The sequence below is a fragment of the Lampetra planeri genome, chromosome 4, assembly GCF_965212315.1.
Source record: "Lampetra planeri chromosome 4, kcLamPlan1.2.h2, whole genome shotgun sequence".
NCBI lineage: Eukaryota > Metazoa > Chordata > Hyperoartia > Petromyzontiformes > Petromyzontidae > Lampetra > Lampetra planeri.
The window spans coordinates 12650327-12666776 of record NC_136110.1 but is presented as its reverse complement, the minus strand read 5'-3'; the positions used below and the strand labels follow the sequence as shown (position 1 = coordinate 12666776).

At 46.7% G+C, this 16450-nt stretch overlaps 1 protein-coding gene across 9 annotated transcripts in view; it reads right to left on the bottom strand.

The window, feature by feature from the left end:
- Positions 1–16450, bottom strand: part of LOC144717707 (regulator of G-protein signaling 14-like) — a 144382-nt gene that overhangs the window by 15861 nt on the left and 112071 nt on the right. For 8 of the 9 annotated variants that reach the window (XM_078593285.1, XM_078593284.1, XM_078593281.1 and 5 more), the window contains 4 exons: positions 10298–10464; positions 8522–8614; positions 7721–7864; positions 6592–6771 (listed from right to left, as the gene is read on the bottom strand). In XM_078593285.1, coding sequence (XP_078449411.1) covers positions 6592–6771; positions 7721–7864; positions 8522–8614; positions 10298–10464 — 584 coding nt within the window. Of the gene's footprint in view, positions 1–6591; positions 6772–7720; positions 7865–8521; positions 8615–10297; positions 10465–13343; positions 13522–16450 lie in introns of those variants that run through there. The other variant, XM_078593288.1, reaches the window with a different exon arrangement.

Below are 16450 nucleotides of genomic sequence, written 5' to 3'. Positions count from 1 at the left end.
TATTTATTTACAGTAATTCGTGAAAAATGATAAGTTTTCATAGGCCAATATAATTATCCGCGACATTTCCCATTCACAAGCATCTCCTCGTCGCGAATAACGAGGGAACGCCACAGACAGGAACCCTACGCTGTCAGTTACAAAGTTACGCAACCGTTTGGTCGCGTTTCAGTGTCGGGGGCCACAAGTTAACCAATGTTGAAATTCACCGCAGCGACATTTTGGGGCACTTCTTCCTGCACCTGCAGATGGCTTCGTGAATATCAACGTTTAAAGATCTCCGAGATATCAAAACTATTGAGTGTATGTCCACAAGTACTGCGTGTGGTCAATGCAGACTTGATGTCTTGCAAAATGTTTCTATTTGGTGTTTGAACATCTTTACACCTCCTGTTTATTTGCCAGAAAGGGTAAAAATCTATTCTTCTTTTTCATGCTATGCAAAGGCTTCAGGCGAGGTTCAATGAATGACTGCTGCTGCTGCTGCTCCGCTACCGGCGTCTCAGGCTGAATTTCCACAGTGGGCCACGGTACGCGACGTGCTTTGCAAATGGGTCAGAGGTCTCGCAAGTGGCATCCAGGACTCCCTCCGATTTTCCCACAGGTAGGAGCACCCACAGTGGCTCTCTTGTGAAAGCTGCTCAGGAAAGGAAGTTTCTGTGTTCAACCGATCAGGACGGATCCATTTTTTTCTCTTGGCTCAGCTTGCGTTCGCTTTGAGTTCATAATTCACCGTCCGTCTATTTTCCGCTCGGTGGGGCCCAGTGTTGGCTGCACCTTGTTTTTTTATCAGAATCTTTACTTGGACTGCGGAAGGAGGAATCCGCTGTCCAGTATGGTCGGGTGAGCGGAATGCAAGAACTAAATGATCTCTGGAAGCTGCAGGTCCCTTGAGTAGGCAGGAAGCACAGGCGCTGGGCTCGCAATCTCTCCATATCCTTCCCGTCGTGCGGCCACACCGTGGCAAGCGGCGCGCGGGTCGCGTTCCGTTACCGATAGGAATTGTTTGTCGTACGCATTACACTTATCCGCAGTGATTGGAGGGACCCGCTTCACCGATAAGAAACATTTGTCTGATAAGTTATTTTCACGTCCAGTGTATCCAGATAATAAACTCCCCTTATCCGCAATGCGCAGGTGGGACGCTTCGGAGGGGGGGGGGGGGGGTCAGCGGCATTTGCGTGCGGGGAACTTTTTGGTTTTAACCGCTTTCATCCACAAATGTCACCACCGCCCCTTGGGAGTCGTCGCGTTCAAAAACGCATCGGATGAATTTTCCAATTCAGTCCTCTTATCCGCAAAACTAAAAAAAGCATTGCAAATACAGGGATAGAAAGATGTGTAAGTGGTGTAGTGCGGTGGCGCAATGCGGTGCGGTGTGGCCTCCCTCGTGACTGTTACTGAGGCGGCAGTCCCATGAGGCTGTGACGGTGGAAACGACGACGACATCGACATCGTCGTCAACCATTGCCATCATCTCGTGATCATCTTGTCATCATCTTCTTTTTCTTCTTCATCTACTCCTCCATTATCTTCGTTATCATCTCGAAGAGCTTCTTTGGTCTATCCACTGCTTATCAAAGACCACCCCCATTCATCAACCGTTGGGTGGAGACCTCCGCTCACGCTGTCTCAATCCCCCCTTGCGGTCGTGCGGTGCCAAATTTCACTCCTGCACATCGGCAGATCTCACGGCTCCGTATTGGTCTCACCCAGATGGTCGTCTTCTACGGGTGCATTCTCTCCTTTCCTTTGGCTGCCTACCCATCGCCAATCTCTTTCACTGGAACATCGTCCCTTCTTGCTATGCATCAGGCGTTCAGCTTCTCACAGCCTCATCAACCCGCCCCCCAGCGATTTTATGAATCGTCATGATTATGGGTCACTATTTAATTGAAGAATCGACTTCTTTGAACCGGGCAGTGGTACCACAACAGAGAATGTTCAATCTTTTAAGTCTACCACTTGTAATAACGACTTGCATTGGACCCGTTTGGGCAAGTGGTACCACGACAGGGAAATGCTCAGTCCCGTAGCTGTAGACTAACCAAGTCAAATGTCCATGCAATAAAAGTCATCTTGTTTGTGTGGTGACAAAACAAATTTGAGGAAACTACTGCGAAACCAGTCATAGAATATCATCAAAAGAGGAAGCAAAGGGGTCAATCACATCCCCATTCTCCCCAGACTTGGCCAACAGCGACTTCCGCATCCCCGCGTGTGTGTATGTTTCTACATTAATAGTTTAGTGCATTCGATATTTGTGCCGCGCCATTCGCATAGCATGATGCTCTCACGAAGGCGCTCTGTGGTTCCACAGGCGAGTATATAGCGGGCGTCACGGTGGCTAGGAGATGTTAACTACCTCGCATGGTATACAGGAGGTCGTGGTTTCGATCCCGACCCTGACGCCTGCTGTATATTTGGAGTGTTCTTCCCTCCACATTTAGAATCAACATCACGCGTTCAGAGTATTTGGCTGCGATAAATGTCCACGTGGTAAGCCGGGCCGTTGAGCTATCGTTTGTGGCCAGGTCACTTCTGAAAAAAGCTACACAGCTCAGTGTGCCTTACCTGGTAAAATAGAAAATAGTTCCGTTTAGAATTTGCTGCCAGAAGGCGGTGATGTTGGACCATGTCGGCAAGAGTTGTCAACTATATTTTTCAAAATGTGGCACGTGATCCTTAACTAGATGTCACGTGATCCTTAACTAAATGTGTCATGGGATCCTTAACGTGCACTGTGAAGCACACGTTTCAACAAAAATGTTTGAACACGCCGGCAATATTAACCAGGGTGGTCGACGGTAAGGAACTGCGAACCTCTGCAACAAGTTGTCAAATGCGCTACCTTTTAGATAGGCCGAGTGGTGCGTACTCTGCACTCGTGGCTTGAAATGAAAACGTGGATTTATTCCAGGAACTGATTTGAGGGCTTAAAAAAATGAGATGAGCCCAATGCATTGCACTTGACTTGGGACCACGTGGCAAGGAAGCACAATATTTCCCAGGTCGGTGATTGTCGTGTGTCAGGTCATGAAGATTTCTGATCGCCCCCTCGTGTTTAAATGGTCGTGCATGTGAATATTTATTTAATGTTATTGTTCATTCATTCATTTGAGAATTCAAGAGATCAAGGACGGTCTCGTGCAAGAGTGACCTGGGACAGTTGATATAATAGTGGACGGCTGATGACCAGTGCTGTCATCTTACACCGCCATCTTCCTCTCTATATGACCATCTCCTCTATTGCCATAACAACAGAGCTGCTCGTGATGAAGATCACTACAATTTCCCATCGTTATCGTAACCGTTAAACTGCCACTTCCAAGATATAAACCCCCTTCAATATAACGGACCTCACTATGTTAATGTGTACGCTCTACGGACTCGATGCATTATTGATGGACTAATCATGGTTTTACAAATGATTATCTCTCTCTGTACTCGAATGTAATTCAATTACTTTGGTTTAAAATGCAACATTTATTGATGCTAGAGATTTCTGTAGTGAAGTTTTTTTCTTTCTAAACAGAGAACTGTCCTGTTCCTGCGAACCATGAGGGGCCATTCTGGCCGGGCGGGAGACGGCGTGCGCGTTTGCGATGTACAAAATAATAAACGGCTTGCTCGTACATTTTATTTACCTCAGTGCAGGAAAAATACAGTGCATTCCATTGGATGCATGCTGCAGACACAATGCATCGGGAAAGAGGCCCCGTCGATGGAGCGCGAGACGGTGGCAACCGACAATCGTTTCGCGTGTACAACCATCATGGTAAGGGGGTTAATAGTGAGCAACGATTACTCTGTGTGTGTTACGCGCAGGGTGAATTCAAGTCGTGAGGGGATCGGCACAGCAGAGGGTTAAATAAAGGGCCACTGAAACGCGGGGCACGTCCACAACCGCTTTCGTATAAAAAAATAAACATCCCGCAGATTCTTTAGGCTGAAAACCGTCGCGTGGGTTTCAGGGCCAACGCTGCAGATGGCCCCACAGCGGCACGGCCTCCATTGGTCCTTGACCACGTGGCGCAGAGACGATGAAGATGGCGAACCCTGGACGCCGTTTCTGTTAAAGCTTCGTGACCCAACAGGCCATGTAAGCAGGTTCCTGTGCGTCCGCTCGAGCGTACAGACAGAGAACCCAGGAGCGGATCGCGAACTTGAAACGCCGTTTCTGTTAAAGCTTCGTTGCCCAGCAGGCCATGCAAGCAGTTTCCTGTGTGTCCGCTCGAGCACATGGATCACATTTGCCCGCAGAGGAAAGTAATCACAATATTTAGTTCTGATCTTCATTGAACCAATGTATGCATGACGTTGAAAATTTTTCGCACCGTGCATAGCCAACCGTGCTAATCGGAGGTGTTCTCAAAGTTTTTCTAAATTCCATGAGGGAATGCAAATGCTCCATCGCTCTTGGGTTGCAAACGCCGTACACAACATGGACGCACATCGGAGAGGTATACAGCACAGCTGCATCACCTACCCAGTACAAAACTCCAAAGAGACATGAACGTTTAAGCATTCAAGCATTGTTCTTATAACTGAGTTCTTTTACATTCTTGATTCGTATTTTTGCGATTTATAAGACACTTGAGCTCAAAACTAGAGCTTTAAAATAAAAATACTTTAAAAGTATATAACTGTTTATGCCATAGACATATAATCTACATTCTGCTTAATAAATTATAAATGTTGATTTAAAGCTTTCGTGACTGCAGGGATTCATATTCTTGGTGCTTTTGGTAAAGTCACGTTTTATATTTATATTATTTTATTATTTCCCTTCTACGTGACTTTACCGAAAGAACCAAGAAAATTATAAATCCCACGCACCAGTTATTCCACCTTCTTTAATACTGGTGGTGAGCTGAAATGTGTTTTAAAAAGTGAGCAAAATGCTAATTTCGCTGCACATTAACTGTAAATTACACACAATAACTTTACTACTCAAATAATCTTTTCATAACACTGGATGTGTGTGGAGGGCTCGTGTACCTGTTAATGTAATACTTCATAGCTCCTTATGGGCCATAACTCAATGCCAAAATGATTCACAGACGACACTTTAATATGTACCTCACGGCCGATTTAAATATCGAATGATGCCCTGAGAAGCAGCGGCCTAAGAGTGTGACTGAAGGCTTAACAGTTCCTGGTATGATGGAGAGAAGACGAGATAGCATTATACAATGCACTCATAGGCAAGTAGCGGGCTCTTCTCACTTTCTCCTGGCTTCAGTATCATCACACTCCACCACACAGCCGCCTCTCGCCCAAAAAAAACGCACATCGAAAATTCGATGTCAATCGTACATTCTGCCACTCCCCGCAACACCCACAGTCCCATACTTTCACAAGTATAAAACAAACAACAATTAAACAATTTCAGATCTTTAAATCTGATGTTACATTTAAATTCAGAACCTGTCACAAACTGTTGGTTAACGAGGTAAATTATATATTAAAAAAAAAATATGTTTGCCACCGAATTTGGGGGGGGGTCAATGTCAACGATTTTGGTATTTGGATTTTAAAATCTCATTTATGTTCAGCACGCTTAAATGCTTGCGGATACAAAACGTCATAAGCGCAAGTTTAACATTAAAACAAAAATAAACTAAAATGTATCCCCCCCACCTTTCAGAGGCCCACATTTTTACATGTTAGATTTTCTAGTTGAAAACACATACTGTACTCGACAATATTGCTGCCAAATCTTATCTTTCTAACCATTATAGAAAATGATTAGAATTCACATGAGTCACCCACTCACTCATTCACTCACGATTATTCATTAATATACTTACCAATACAGACATATTCCATGTGGGAGATGCATAGCTTATAATTAGGGTATGCTGGTGAAGGCTGCTACTCACTGACACTTTTATTGAATCTGATCTATTATTGTACGTATGTCAGCAATGTTAGGCCTTACTTCCAGGGTGGGAATTAGGATAAACAATGGAGTCTAATGCCAAACCACTGAAAGTGATTGGGTGTGTGTCGAGTTAGTTGACACTTAAGGCACCACCCACTCACAGCTGAACAAGTAAAAATATTCTTACTCTTCGCCTAGCCATGCCTCCTGCATAGATTGGAGTCACAAGGGCCAGGCGTGATGATGCTTCACCAACACAAACTGGAGGGCAGGCCTTGAGTTTACATAGATACACTCGAAAGCAGCCACACTCGTGTTTACAGTTATTATTGTCAATCAAGGAAGTAATATATTTAGCTGAAAATGTGACATTTTAATGCCGGCGATGTTCCATTAGCTTCGAATAAACAGTCCGTGAAAATCTTTAACACATTACGAAATGACCAATGCTTCATTTGCTGATGTAGAAGTTGATAAAAAAATAATCTTGGCCTCATCTTGACTCGGGGCAGGAGTGTAGCAATAAATTGCCAAAAAGGGAGTCAGTAGCGTGACGACACAGCGCCACGGCAAAGAAGCGGCCATCTTGAAATGGGCGGCCATCTTGCAAGAGGCGGCAATGCTAGGAAGCACCGCTCTGAAAGCGCCCGTCGGAAAAGGCGTCAGATCTTTTTGGAGATGAGCGAGTAGCGATAGCGGCGTACCTTCTTGGGCGTGACCACGGTGCTGGAAGCGCTGCCGGGCTTTTCGGTGGCGGCCGCGTGGCCCGCGTCGGCAAGCGCCGACGACAGAGGGCGGCCCTCCACCTCGGCGAGTAGGCACTCCTGGTATGGGGGCGACTTGAGAAAACGTGAATAGCTGTCGAACTTCATCAGGTTAAAGATCTGCCGGGGCACAAGGGGCACGACAAAGACGCACACACGCACGCCACACACACGACGTGCAACGCAACAAACGCACACGGGCGCAATCACACACAAACACAAGCAGGGACAAAGGGCGAGTGTACTTGCACCCCACAGGTACGCAAACATTTCTTATTTCTTATACACCAGTATAGTATTACCATGTAAGCTAGAACATGGCAAAAGAGGTGGTGGAACAGACACAATTCTCAACCTATTCATTCAACCAATGCTATTGAATCGACCGCACGAGGACATTATTCTCCACCACACTATGTGATTAGCCTCAGTTGATAGGAAAAGGGCCCAATGCCATCTAAGCCCCAACTGCCACAAATGTGCTGCATTCTTGTAAAATCTCACAGCACCTGCAGAAAAATGTCAGGGGTGTCATAGTGGCGAGATGTTAACTACCTCGCTGGGTATGCAGGAGGTCGTGGGTTCGATGCCGATCCTAACGCCTGCTATATATTTGGAGTTTGAATGTTCATCCTGTGATCGCATGGATTTTTCCCGAGTCCTCCGATTTTCCCTCCACATTTAGAATCAACATGTGCTTAAAGTATTTGGCCGCTATAAATTCCATGTGATAAGCCACTTCGTTGAGCTATCATTTGGAAAGCCTCTGAAAAACAGCTCTACAGCTCAGTGGGCCTTACCTGGTAAAAAAAATAGTTTAGTTTAATCGTCTAGCTTAGTCAGATATCGTGCTGAACAACGCACAGTGCAACCCAACAACAATACATTGGAGAGCTCTACAACACAACGTGGAAACCTACGTGCAGTACTGAGGCCTTGGTTCGGCCTACCCAATGATAAACATTAAAAAAACCTTGTGAAGGAATGCATGCGCACGCCACGAGAGCCGTTTTCTACACGGGCAGCACGCGCGGTGACCCCACGTCAGCGAGCGAGCGCGTGCACGCACCTGTTGCTGTTGCACGTGGAACATCGCAGGGTGCGGAGCATTCAGGTTGTCGTCCGAAATGTGCGCCTGGCTGTCGATGTTGACGGGCATGGCAGCCTTCTCCGACAGGAATCGCTCGTAAATCCGACGCGCCGTCTGAAAGAGCTGGGGGGGTGGTCCCCACAGTAGAAACGCGGCGCGTGAGCGTGAGCGCATTGGCCACCCGTCTTAGGTGCTGGCGGCTTTTCATGGTTCAATATTACACTCGTGGATTTTGGCAGTCGACGGTAAAAAAAAAAAAGTGTTTGATTAAAAATGACACGTAAAAAAAACATTCAGATGGCATTCCTTGCAAGGGCCAAAATGTATTTTGAAAGAAATCATAACGATGCACACAAAATAAACGGTAACTAGTTTGCAGATTTGAATTTGTCATCTGCATGTGGCTTCAGTGACCAAAATACAGACCGCATTGCAAAGTAAATACTGCATTCCATTCCAAACCAATTCATCATGCTTGGCTACACTGCCTTGCCACGTTTTTTTATGGCTTTGTGACGGGCTTTCTTAAATAATAACATTATGAATCAGCCACTGTTTAGAACAGGGGTCAGCAAACAAAACAGCAATAAGAGCCATTTCTTTCGAATTCGGTAAAAAGACTCAATATTTCAAGAGCCGCAATGCACCGTGCGGTGAATACGAGAAGGTGGGTCCTTAATAAACGACGTGACGAAGCGGTCTTTTAAAGAGTCGCGTGCGGCTCAAGAGCCTCTCACTGCCTTGTGAGTCTGAGCCTGGCTGAATTTGTGCTCCAGGTACCTGGGCAGCCTGGTCCGACGGGATCTGTCGAAAGTCTTCACACGCCTGCCAAAACATGATGTTCTCCTCACTGAACTCCTTCTTGAGAAAAGCCTGGAGGGGACAGCACATCGTGAGCTCACAGCGCAAACCAACAGCGACACGCGCACACACGTACTTTACCCTTTCCCATTCCCATGACGTACGGCATCAGTTTTTTCTTACGATTCTGTTCCGATGACGTACGTGTTTTTCGACATGTACGTCATCGGAACGAAACCAGAAGGAAAACTAAGATAAAATAACTTTATCGGTACCGAGGCTCCCACAAGGCCATGCGGGAGGGTGTGTGGCAAAGTTTGGCACCAGCTATGGTCGAGTGTGGTCGTGTCGCTACGGTTCTCTGCGGTGGGTACAGTATCTTTAAAAACAACGGCGCTACGGCTCTCTAAATAATATTAACGCTGCGCCGCTTGCAAGTTCAGAGATTCAGTGGTGAACGGGACACCCACCCTGCAAGTTGCAGACAGCTCGCAACGGGAAAGGGTTAACTGCGATAAAGGTCTGGAGCACCTTCACCGTTTGTCCTTCAAAGTCATCGTCCCTCAGGGTCATTGCTCCTCAAAGCCGTTAGCCTCCTCCAGCTGTTAGCCTTTCAGGCAAATGTCCATTATACCGCTATTTTTGTACAAGGACACTGTTCTTCAAATCGTTGTCTCCCAGCTGTTACCCTCTAAGGGCATTGTCTCTGAGCGCTGTCAAGCCAGAGGGGCAAGGGAATGCACCGTGCGAGCGCGGCCGCCAGTCACCCCAGCCTGCACGTGCACTGTGACCTCCTGTGTGCCGTCGCCACTCCACGTATCCTCCATGTGCACCAACACTGGCACCAGTAGGTTACACCCCCCCCACCGCCCAACATGATTGTGGTGGGGGGGGGGCAACTGGAGAAAATTGACCCCATCCATAGGATGAGCTGCCCTCGAATTATATTTAAAGAGACAAAAGGAAAACTTCCCAGACTTGCTTCACTGTAAGCCGGTTTGTGACGAATCATCCACTAGATGGTGCTGTAACATGACAGGATGTAACGACACGCTGTATTGAAGACCCATCTATTCTATTTGATCTTTTTTATTTCACCGGGTAAGGCCCACTGAGCTATAGAGCTCTTTTTCAGAAACGACCTGGCCACATATGATAGCTCAACGAAGCGGCTTATCACGTGGGAATTTATAGCAGCCAAATACTCGAAAGGCGTGTTTCGAAATGTGTAGAGAAAAACCCGAGGACCCGGAAAAAAAATCCACGTGACCGCGGCGGCACCCCAAACAGGAACTGCTTGGCTTTTACTTGTCTCGAAGGCACTTGACAACGCTGAATTGGACGTCTTTATTTTATGTTCTGATGGGAGGTGCGGCTACCTCCTCCACGCGTGGGGATTTCAGGAGTCGTCAAAGTGCGACTGCGGCGCAGTGCAAAATCCATCGCTCACAGTGCCCAACGCAAATTTGAATCCCTGCGGCAACACCAGACACCGTCGAATGGCTTTCCAAGCTCGGCACGTATGGTAAACAGTCCACGATGGATCAACGGACTCAGCACGCATGACCTGCCGATCGACTAACTCCAGTGGCCGGCAACCAAAATAAGATCTTTTTTTTTAAGAAAAAAAAATCTATATTTTAAGAGCCGCAATACACAAGAGAATCACGAAGCCGGTCCTTAAAGAGCCGCACGAGGCTCCAGAGCCGCAAGTTGCCGACCCCTGGTGAGGGCCTCTCCCTGTGCCACGCGCACCGTGAAGAGCTGCAGGCCGAGGGGGTCGTGCAGCAGACGCTCGAAGCACACGGCCCAGCTCGCCGCCCGGCCTTCGTAGCCCGGCCCGCATGGCATGCTGGGAAGGCTCGCATTGCTGCTCAGGCTCTGCTCGCTGCTGCACGGGTGCAGGTCCCGTCCGCTCAGCTCTGTAAGGGACATGACATCGCACGGGGAATTCAGAACCTCGGCGTGAACGTTCAGCTCGAACGGTATCAGCTCGAGAGCGATTGAAGAAGCTCCGAGCACGTGGCCGTCACACCTAACGACACGCGGTACAACCCGAAAACAGATCAGTGAGCTGTACATTGTAATTGCAAAAACCGTGGCAGTAAAATTAGATGTATAGAAACATACAAATAATTGTATATATATGTAAATATAAATATACATATCGGTGCGCTACGGTCGCGAGACGTTAACTCCCTCGCCTGGTATACAGGAGGTCATAGGTTCGATCCCGGACCCTGACGCCTGTATATTTGGAGTTTGCATGTCTCTCTCCCCGTGGTCGCGTGGATTTTTCTCCAGGTCCTCTGGTTTTTCCCTCCAAATTTAGAAACACGCGCTAAGAGTATTTGGCTACTGCTATAAAGTTCTACACGAAAAGCCACTTTGTTGAGCTAACATTTATGGCCAGGTTGCTTCTGAAAAAGAGCTACTCCAACATCGATATTTAAGTATAGTCCTGTGCACAATTCTTTAAAATTAAAAAAATAATTAACCTTTACATCTGGAAAGCCAATAAACCACATTGGCAGTGTGCAGCGCGCGAGATAACGACTTTGCTCTCAGCAAAGCCACGGCTGGTTACACAATTTCCAGACGGTGTAAATCGAGGTTTGAGTTTCCAGGCAGTTTCTGATTGAACAATGTTTTTTTATTTGCGCAACAGAGCCGCTGTGTTCCAATGTAGCGATGGTCAGACTCAAGAGTTGCCAGGTGACATCCGATGATTCAGAGCAACTCCTGTTCTTTAACAAACCGAGATCTACAGCAGTTGGGAAATTGGGGGGGGCTATGAAGTCGACATGCTGGTAATTGGGGGGGGACGGGTGCTGTTTGATCCATACTTCACCATGCCGATTGGTGCAGGCTTGTGCAAGTAGCACGTCTCTTCGCTCGCTGAGCGTCTGGCTGGTATGAACGTCCTATCCAGTAAAATTCACTCATCAGGCCCTTGAGTGTGCCCATTGTGAGATGCTTCACAATGGGCACCACCGATTAGCACGGTTGGCGACGTACGGAGCGACGAATGGAGAAAGTATTTGGCCAAAATCAAGGTTTGCAAACGACAAGGTCACGATGACGACCAGCGTGAAGGGCAAGAAATGACTGAGGGTGAGCCAAAGCAGGAGAGAGCAATATTGGACATTTCAACTCAACGGCAAAAAGCGGAATACCAATGCATCTGTAGGAAGGAAACCTCTATTATGGAGAAAGTTTTACATTCTTGCATATTTACAGAAATGCTGACTGCCACAAACAAGAGAGCAAAAACTGAAAGGTGCCCAGAGAGACATGGGAGAGTTGCATCCTCGGAATTACACTGAGAGACGAAGAGAAGCACAGGTAGATGAGCGGCATTGTACTGAACGTTGATAGAAGTAGGCTTGGCCTGGACACATCGCAAGAACTGATGACAGCGAATGACAAGACGAGCGATGGGGTCGCAGCCAAAGGAAAAAAAAACGTGCTAGAGGACGATCAATTGTGGAGACGGAGTCACATTTTCAGTTCACGAACAGGAGTGTGGTGGATTGTGGCATTGCCGGGCCACAACGGATGGTGACGGTACTGAGAGGTATTCATCCAGCAGTAGATAGACATTAGCCGTTGAAGAATATACTGATCACAAAAATACGATATTTTTTGTAGTGAACATTGTAATAAAGTACCATGTTCACAACAACTTACTCGAAAGCTACCAATGATGATGATGTCCATTTGTTATTTCCCAAAGACTGACATCCTTAAGATTATCTGGGATCAAGGTTCATTAACACAAATCGGAGAGACATCCCAAGCCAATCTTAGGATTCTTAGAATGCAACATCTGTGGCCTAAATTCAGACAGCCAGACGAAGGATTACTCTTCGAATCATTCTAATAATGAACTGATCTAAACCATTCAGATGTAAAAAAAAATGTCTGAAGAGAATGCGTTGAGTTAAGCCACTTGAAAGGCTCACAGAAAATTGCGTTACATCTCCTCCACAAGCGCATCGACTGTGATCACGACACAGTGCACCGATTACTACACTTAGCCCACTACACCAATGCAGTACGACACAAAGCGCACAGGTAAATACTGTGGAGGAGAACATGGTACATGCACAAGCAGAACAACGAGAACGCAGGGCACACACAGACGCACGTTAACGCACCGTCAACATATATCACAAAAAAGCACTCAGATCTCTCTTTAAATAACTTTGCCCGAATTCAACCCAACGTTCATTAACTCCAAAATCCCCATCCAGTTTGTACAATGTTGCGTTCTGTATTAAACGTCACATAGCAGTCTATTAGCCCAAAGCAGAATACTCATTGGTAGACTATAATCGTTGGTAGACTAATAAGTAATTCCAATGCGTTTTGTTATCGCAGCCATAGTTAAATTAAAAACCAAACTATTTAAATTTTACCAGGTAAAGCGCACAGAGCTATATAGCTCGTTTTCAGAAGTCACCTGGCTATCACAAATAAAAGCTCAACGAAGTGACTTATTGCGTGGAAATTTACAGCAGCCAAATACTCTAAACGCGCGTTGATTCTAAATGTGGAGGGAAAAACCAGAGGACCCAGTGAAAAATACACGTGACCACGGGTAAAGAAAACACGCGATCTCCAAACACACAGCGGGTGTCAGGGTCAGGATCGAACCCATGACCTCCTGTCGAGCGGGCGGAGTAGTTAACACCTCGCTGCCGCCGTGTAAACGCAAACGCAAGCGATCCGATATGAATTTCTTGCTTGGCAAAGGCCAATGCTGTCGGCAGCGGTTCCCGGCGCACTTCGGCAATACCACAAACACTTCGCTTGCGAGTCCGCCGCTGGCTGTCCATTGTTCTGTCCCGAGCGGTCGACTGCGTCGCGAAAACGGGGGGCAGGCGGGGAGGGGAATCCACCGAGGATAAAGAGCGGTGCTCGCCGTCTCGGGAAGAAAGGAAGGCGAGAATAAACGCGGGGCGGCGCGGGCTGTGAAATGTTTCGTCGAGAGACGCATTAAGTAGTTCCCGGAAAAGGAAAAAACCTCACGCAAAGCGCAATCACGAGGGGGGGGGGAGGGGGGAGTCCTTCTTTTTCGGTACCGATAAGCACAACTTCCCAAAATCGGCAGCCGCAAGCAGTCGCAGCAGCCAGGAGAGCTGCCTAGCGACAGGGCGATACCATTGGCCGCACGCACGAACATAGAAACCCCTCACGGGCTGCGAATGCAAAAACTAAAAATAAATTATATATAGTCTTTGTCTGAATTTGCAGTCGTGGTGATGACTGCTTGCAATGAGAAGCTTTAACTTGGCTCAGCGATGATACTTGCATGCATTTTTACTTGGATTGTTAGGAACAGTGCTGAAATGCGGATAACTCCTTCATCTTTACAATTAATGAGTTGAAGAAAGAGTGCAATCTGAATAAAAATGGAAACAAAAGAGACGCGCAACAATGTTTCTCGTGACACAGTCAACCGCAAGCCATCCCTCGTTACACGGCAACTCAATATACAAAATATCGTTCAAACGTAACTTATAAAATCAGGAAACAAATTCGATACATACGGTGCGCTAAATTCGAATTCACTTAGTTGAACACGCAGGCTTTCGCAACCAACGTTATCCATAATAGAGGTTGTTTGGGTTATATCGCGTAAATATAAATGTATCGTTCACCCCCTCTATTTAAGACCAAAATAGGAGGATTTCTCCACAAGTCTGGCTGTCACCTGATGAGGCTCGCTGTAATTACCGGTAAAATGTCGTACTCCAATTATAAATATTGTGGGTTTACTCTCCCAACACACCAGGGTGCTAAACTAGTAACGAATTGGCATGTTTTGTTTAAGTGACAAACCTTACTAATTGGCTGTGTTGGGTGGTGGCATGTTTAACAACACATTTATATTAAAGTGATCTAACCCCCAAAAACCCTCCGTTCTCGAATTGACTTCATTTTGAGCCTCTAAATTGTGCATTTTATGCTGCTCAGGATAGTTTGCGTGGCGCGCCTTTCACACTGTACTGGTTTTACGTTACTTATTTTGAGTGAAGTAAAATGTACTATTTCCCATTAAATATTTGCTCTAAAGAGGTCTGCTGCGTTATGGCGTCTTGGGGATGAAATATGTTCTGCAGGAATGCATCTCCAATTAGATGATGGCACTCAAATGGGAAAATATGGTTAGACTTACGGAATTTAGCTTTACGGACAAATTTCAGGAACGTTTATCGAGGGATGCCTGCAATTGAAATGACATGAAAGCGTGGGAACGAATCGTAGCACGTGGACAGCTTGAGTAAGCGACAAGAAACTACGCGCCATGTCGATAACTCTTGCACCATTTTAAGATGTTTTCTTGTTCATGTTTTTGTTTTTTGTTTGTTGCGGTTGCACCCGATTCAAGAGCCGAATGGCTCACAGGGCTATACCTAATAAATGAACTTGAACCATACATAAACAAGCGTGTTAAAACACAGTTCATCGGCAGGTCACGTGTCGTGGGGTTAAGAGTGGGTACGCCCACCTTCTCCAAGGCGTCCGGCCAGCATGGAAAGAGTAGGCCAAATACCATCTGAAGGGGCCCTTCTAGAGCTGGCTAGCTCTCCTGATGAGTTTGTGCGGCACTGAGTACATCGTTTCGCTCCGCGTGCTCAAAGAACGGAAGCTTCTTCAGGAACTAAAGAAGCTTGCGGCACGTGCAGCGTGAATGCAACTGTACACGGACTTGAATGAACAACAACAAAAATGCATTGCAGCAGTGTCCACCAGACGCATGTATGCGAAGGACCGACACTGGACTCCTGGGCGCCACGGTAGCGAGATGTTAACTACCTCGCCAGGTATACAGGAGGTCGTGGGTTCAATCTCAACCCTCACGCCTGTATATTTGGCGTTTGCATGTCTCTCTCTCTCTCCCTCCCCGTGGTCACGTGGATTTTTTTCTGGGTTCTCCGGTTTTTCCCTCTATGTTTAGAATCAACATGCATTTTAGAGTATTTGGCTGCTAAAAATGTCCACGCAATAAGCCACTTCGTTGAGCTATCATTTATGGCTGGGTTGCTTCTGAAAATAGCTTTGTAGCCCAGTGGGCCTTACCTGGTACAATAAAAATAGTTTAATAATTTAGTTCAGTCTAATCCTGTGCACTTTCGCTTCCCACTTTAATTCCACGAGACTGAAGCCTTGAAGGCATCATGGCAAGTTTCAAACAACACTGAGGAAGGTGTACAAAAGCACTCAGCCTTTGTGCATTATGCAACAACCAAGAGCAGTCCCTAAAATAACTGCATTGTGGTCCATTTGTCTTAGGTCACCATCAATATAAATGAGCAAATGTGAGTGGCTGACAGGCAGCGGTGAGACAAAGTTATGGCTTTCCAACCTGCACTATTTTTCTACTTAGATGGATATTTCTCGTCATTCACATCTGTGAATATTGTTGGCATGAGGCTTCGCGATATGAGGCGTATGCATCGGAAAGTTCACTGACTGTCAACTGACAGTGGAGCAAAAGCAGCAAGAGTCTGACCACAACACTACGCCGCAATGTGGGTTCATAAAGCGTCGAAAATGTGGCTACATCACCTCGACGCACTGGGCCGCATTGCGAAACAACGTCTCGCAAGAGTGGCGTGTGTGTACGGCGATTTCTCGAATGCATCTTCTACTTTGCTTCGGAATTTCTTTTGTGAAAAGGCTGCGAGCGAGAGGTGAAGGCAACACGACAAATCGGGGGCCTGCAGACGACAGCAAGGTCGGGAGCCGACGAACACACTTTACCGGGAGAGAGAAAGAGACGCTCAAGGAAGAGGAACGTGTTGCTGAGCATGGACTTGGCCACGTGGAGGGAGTCAGCAGTGGTGGAAGTCAAGGGTGGGGCAGAAATTCCAGATATTGGGAGCAGCATCAACAGCA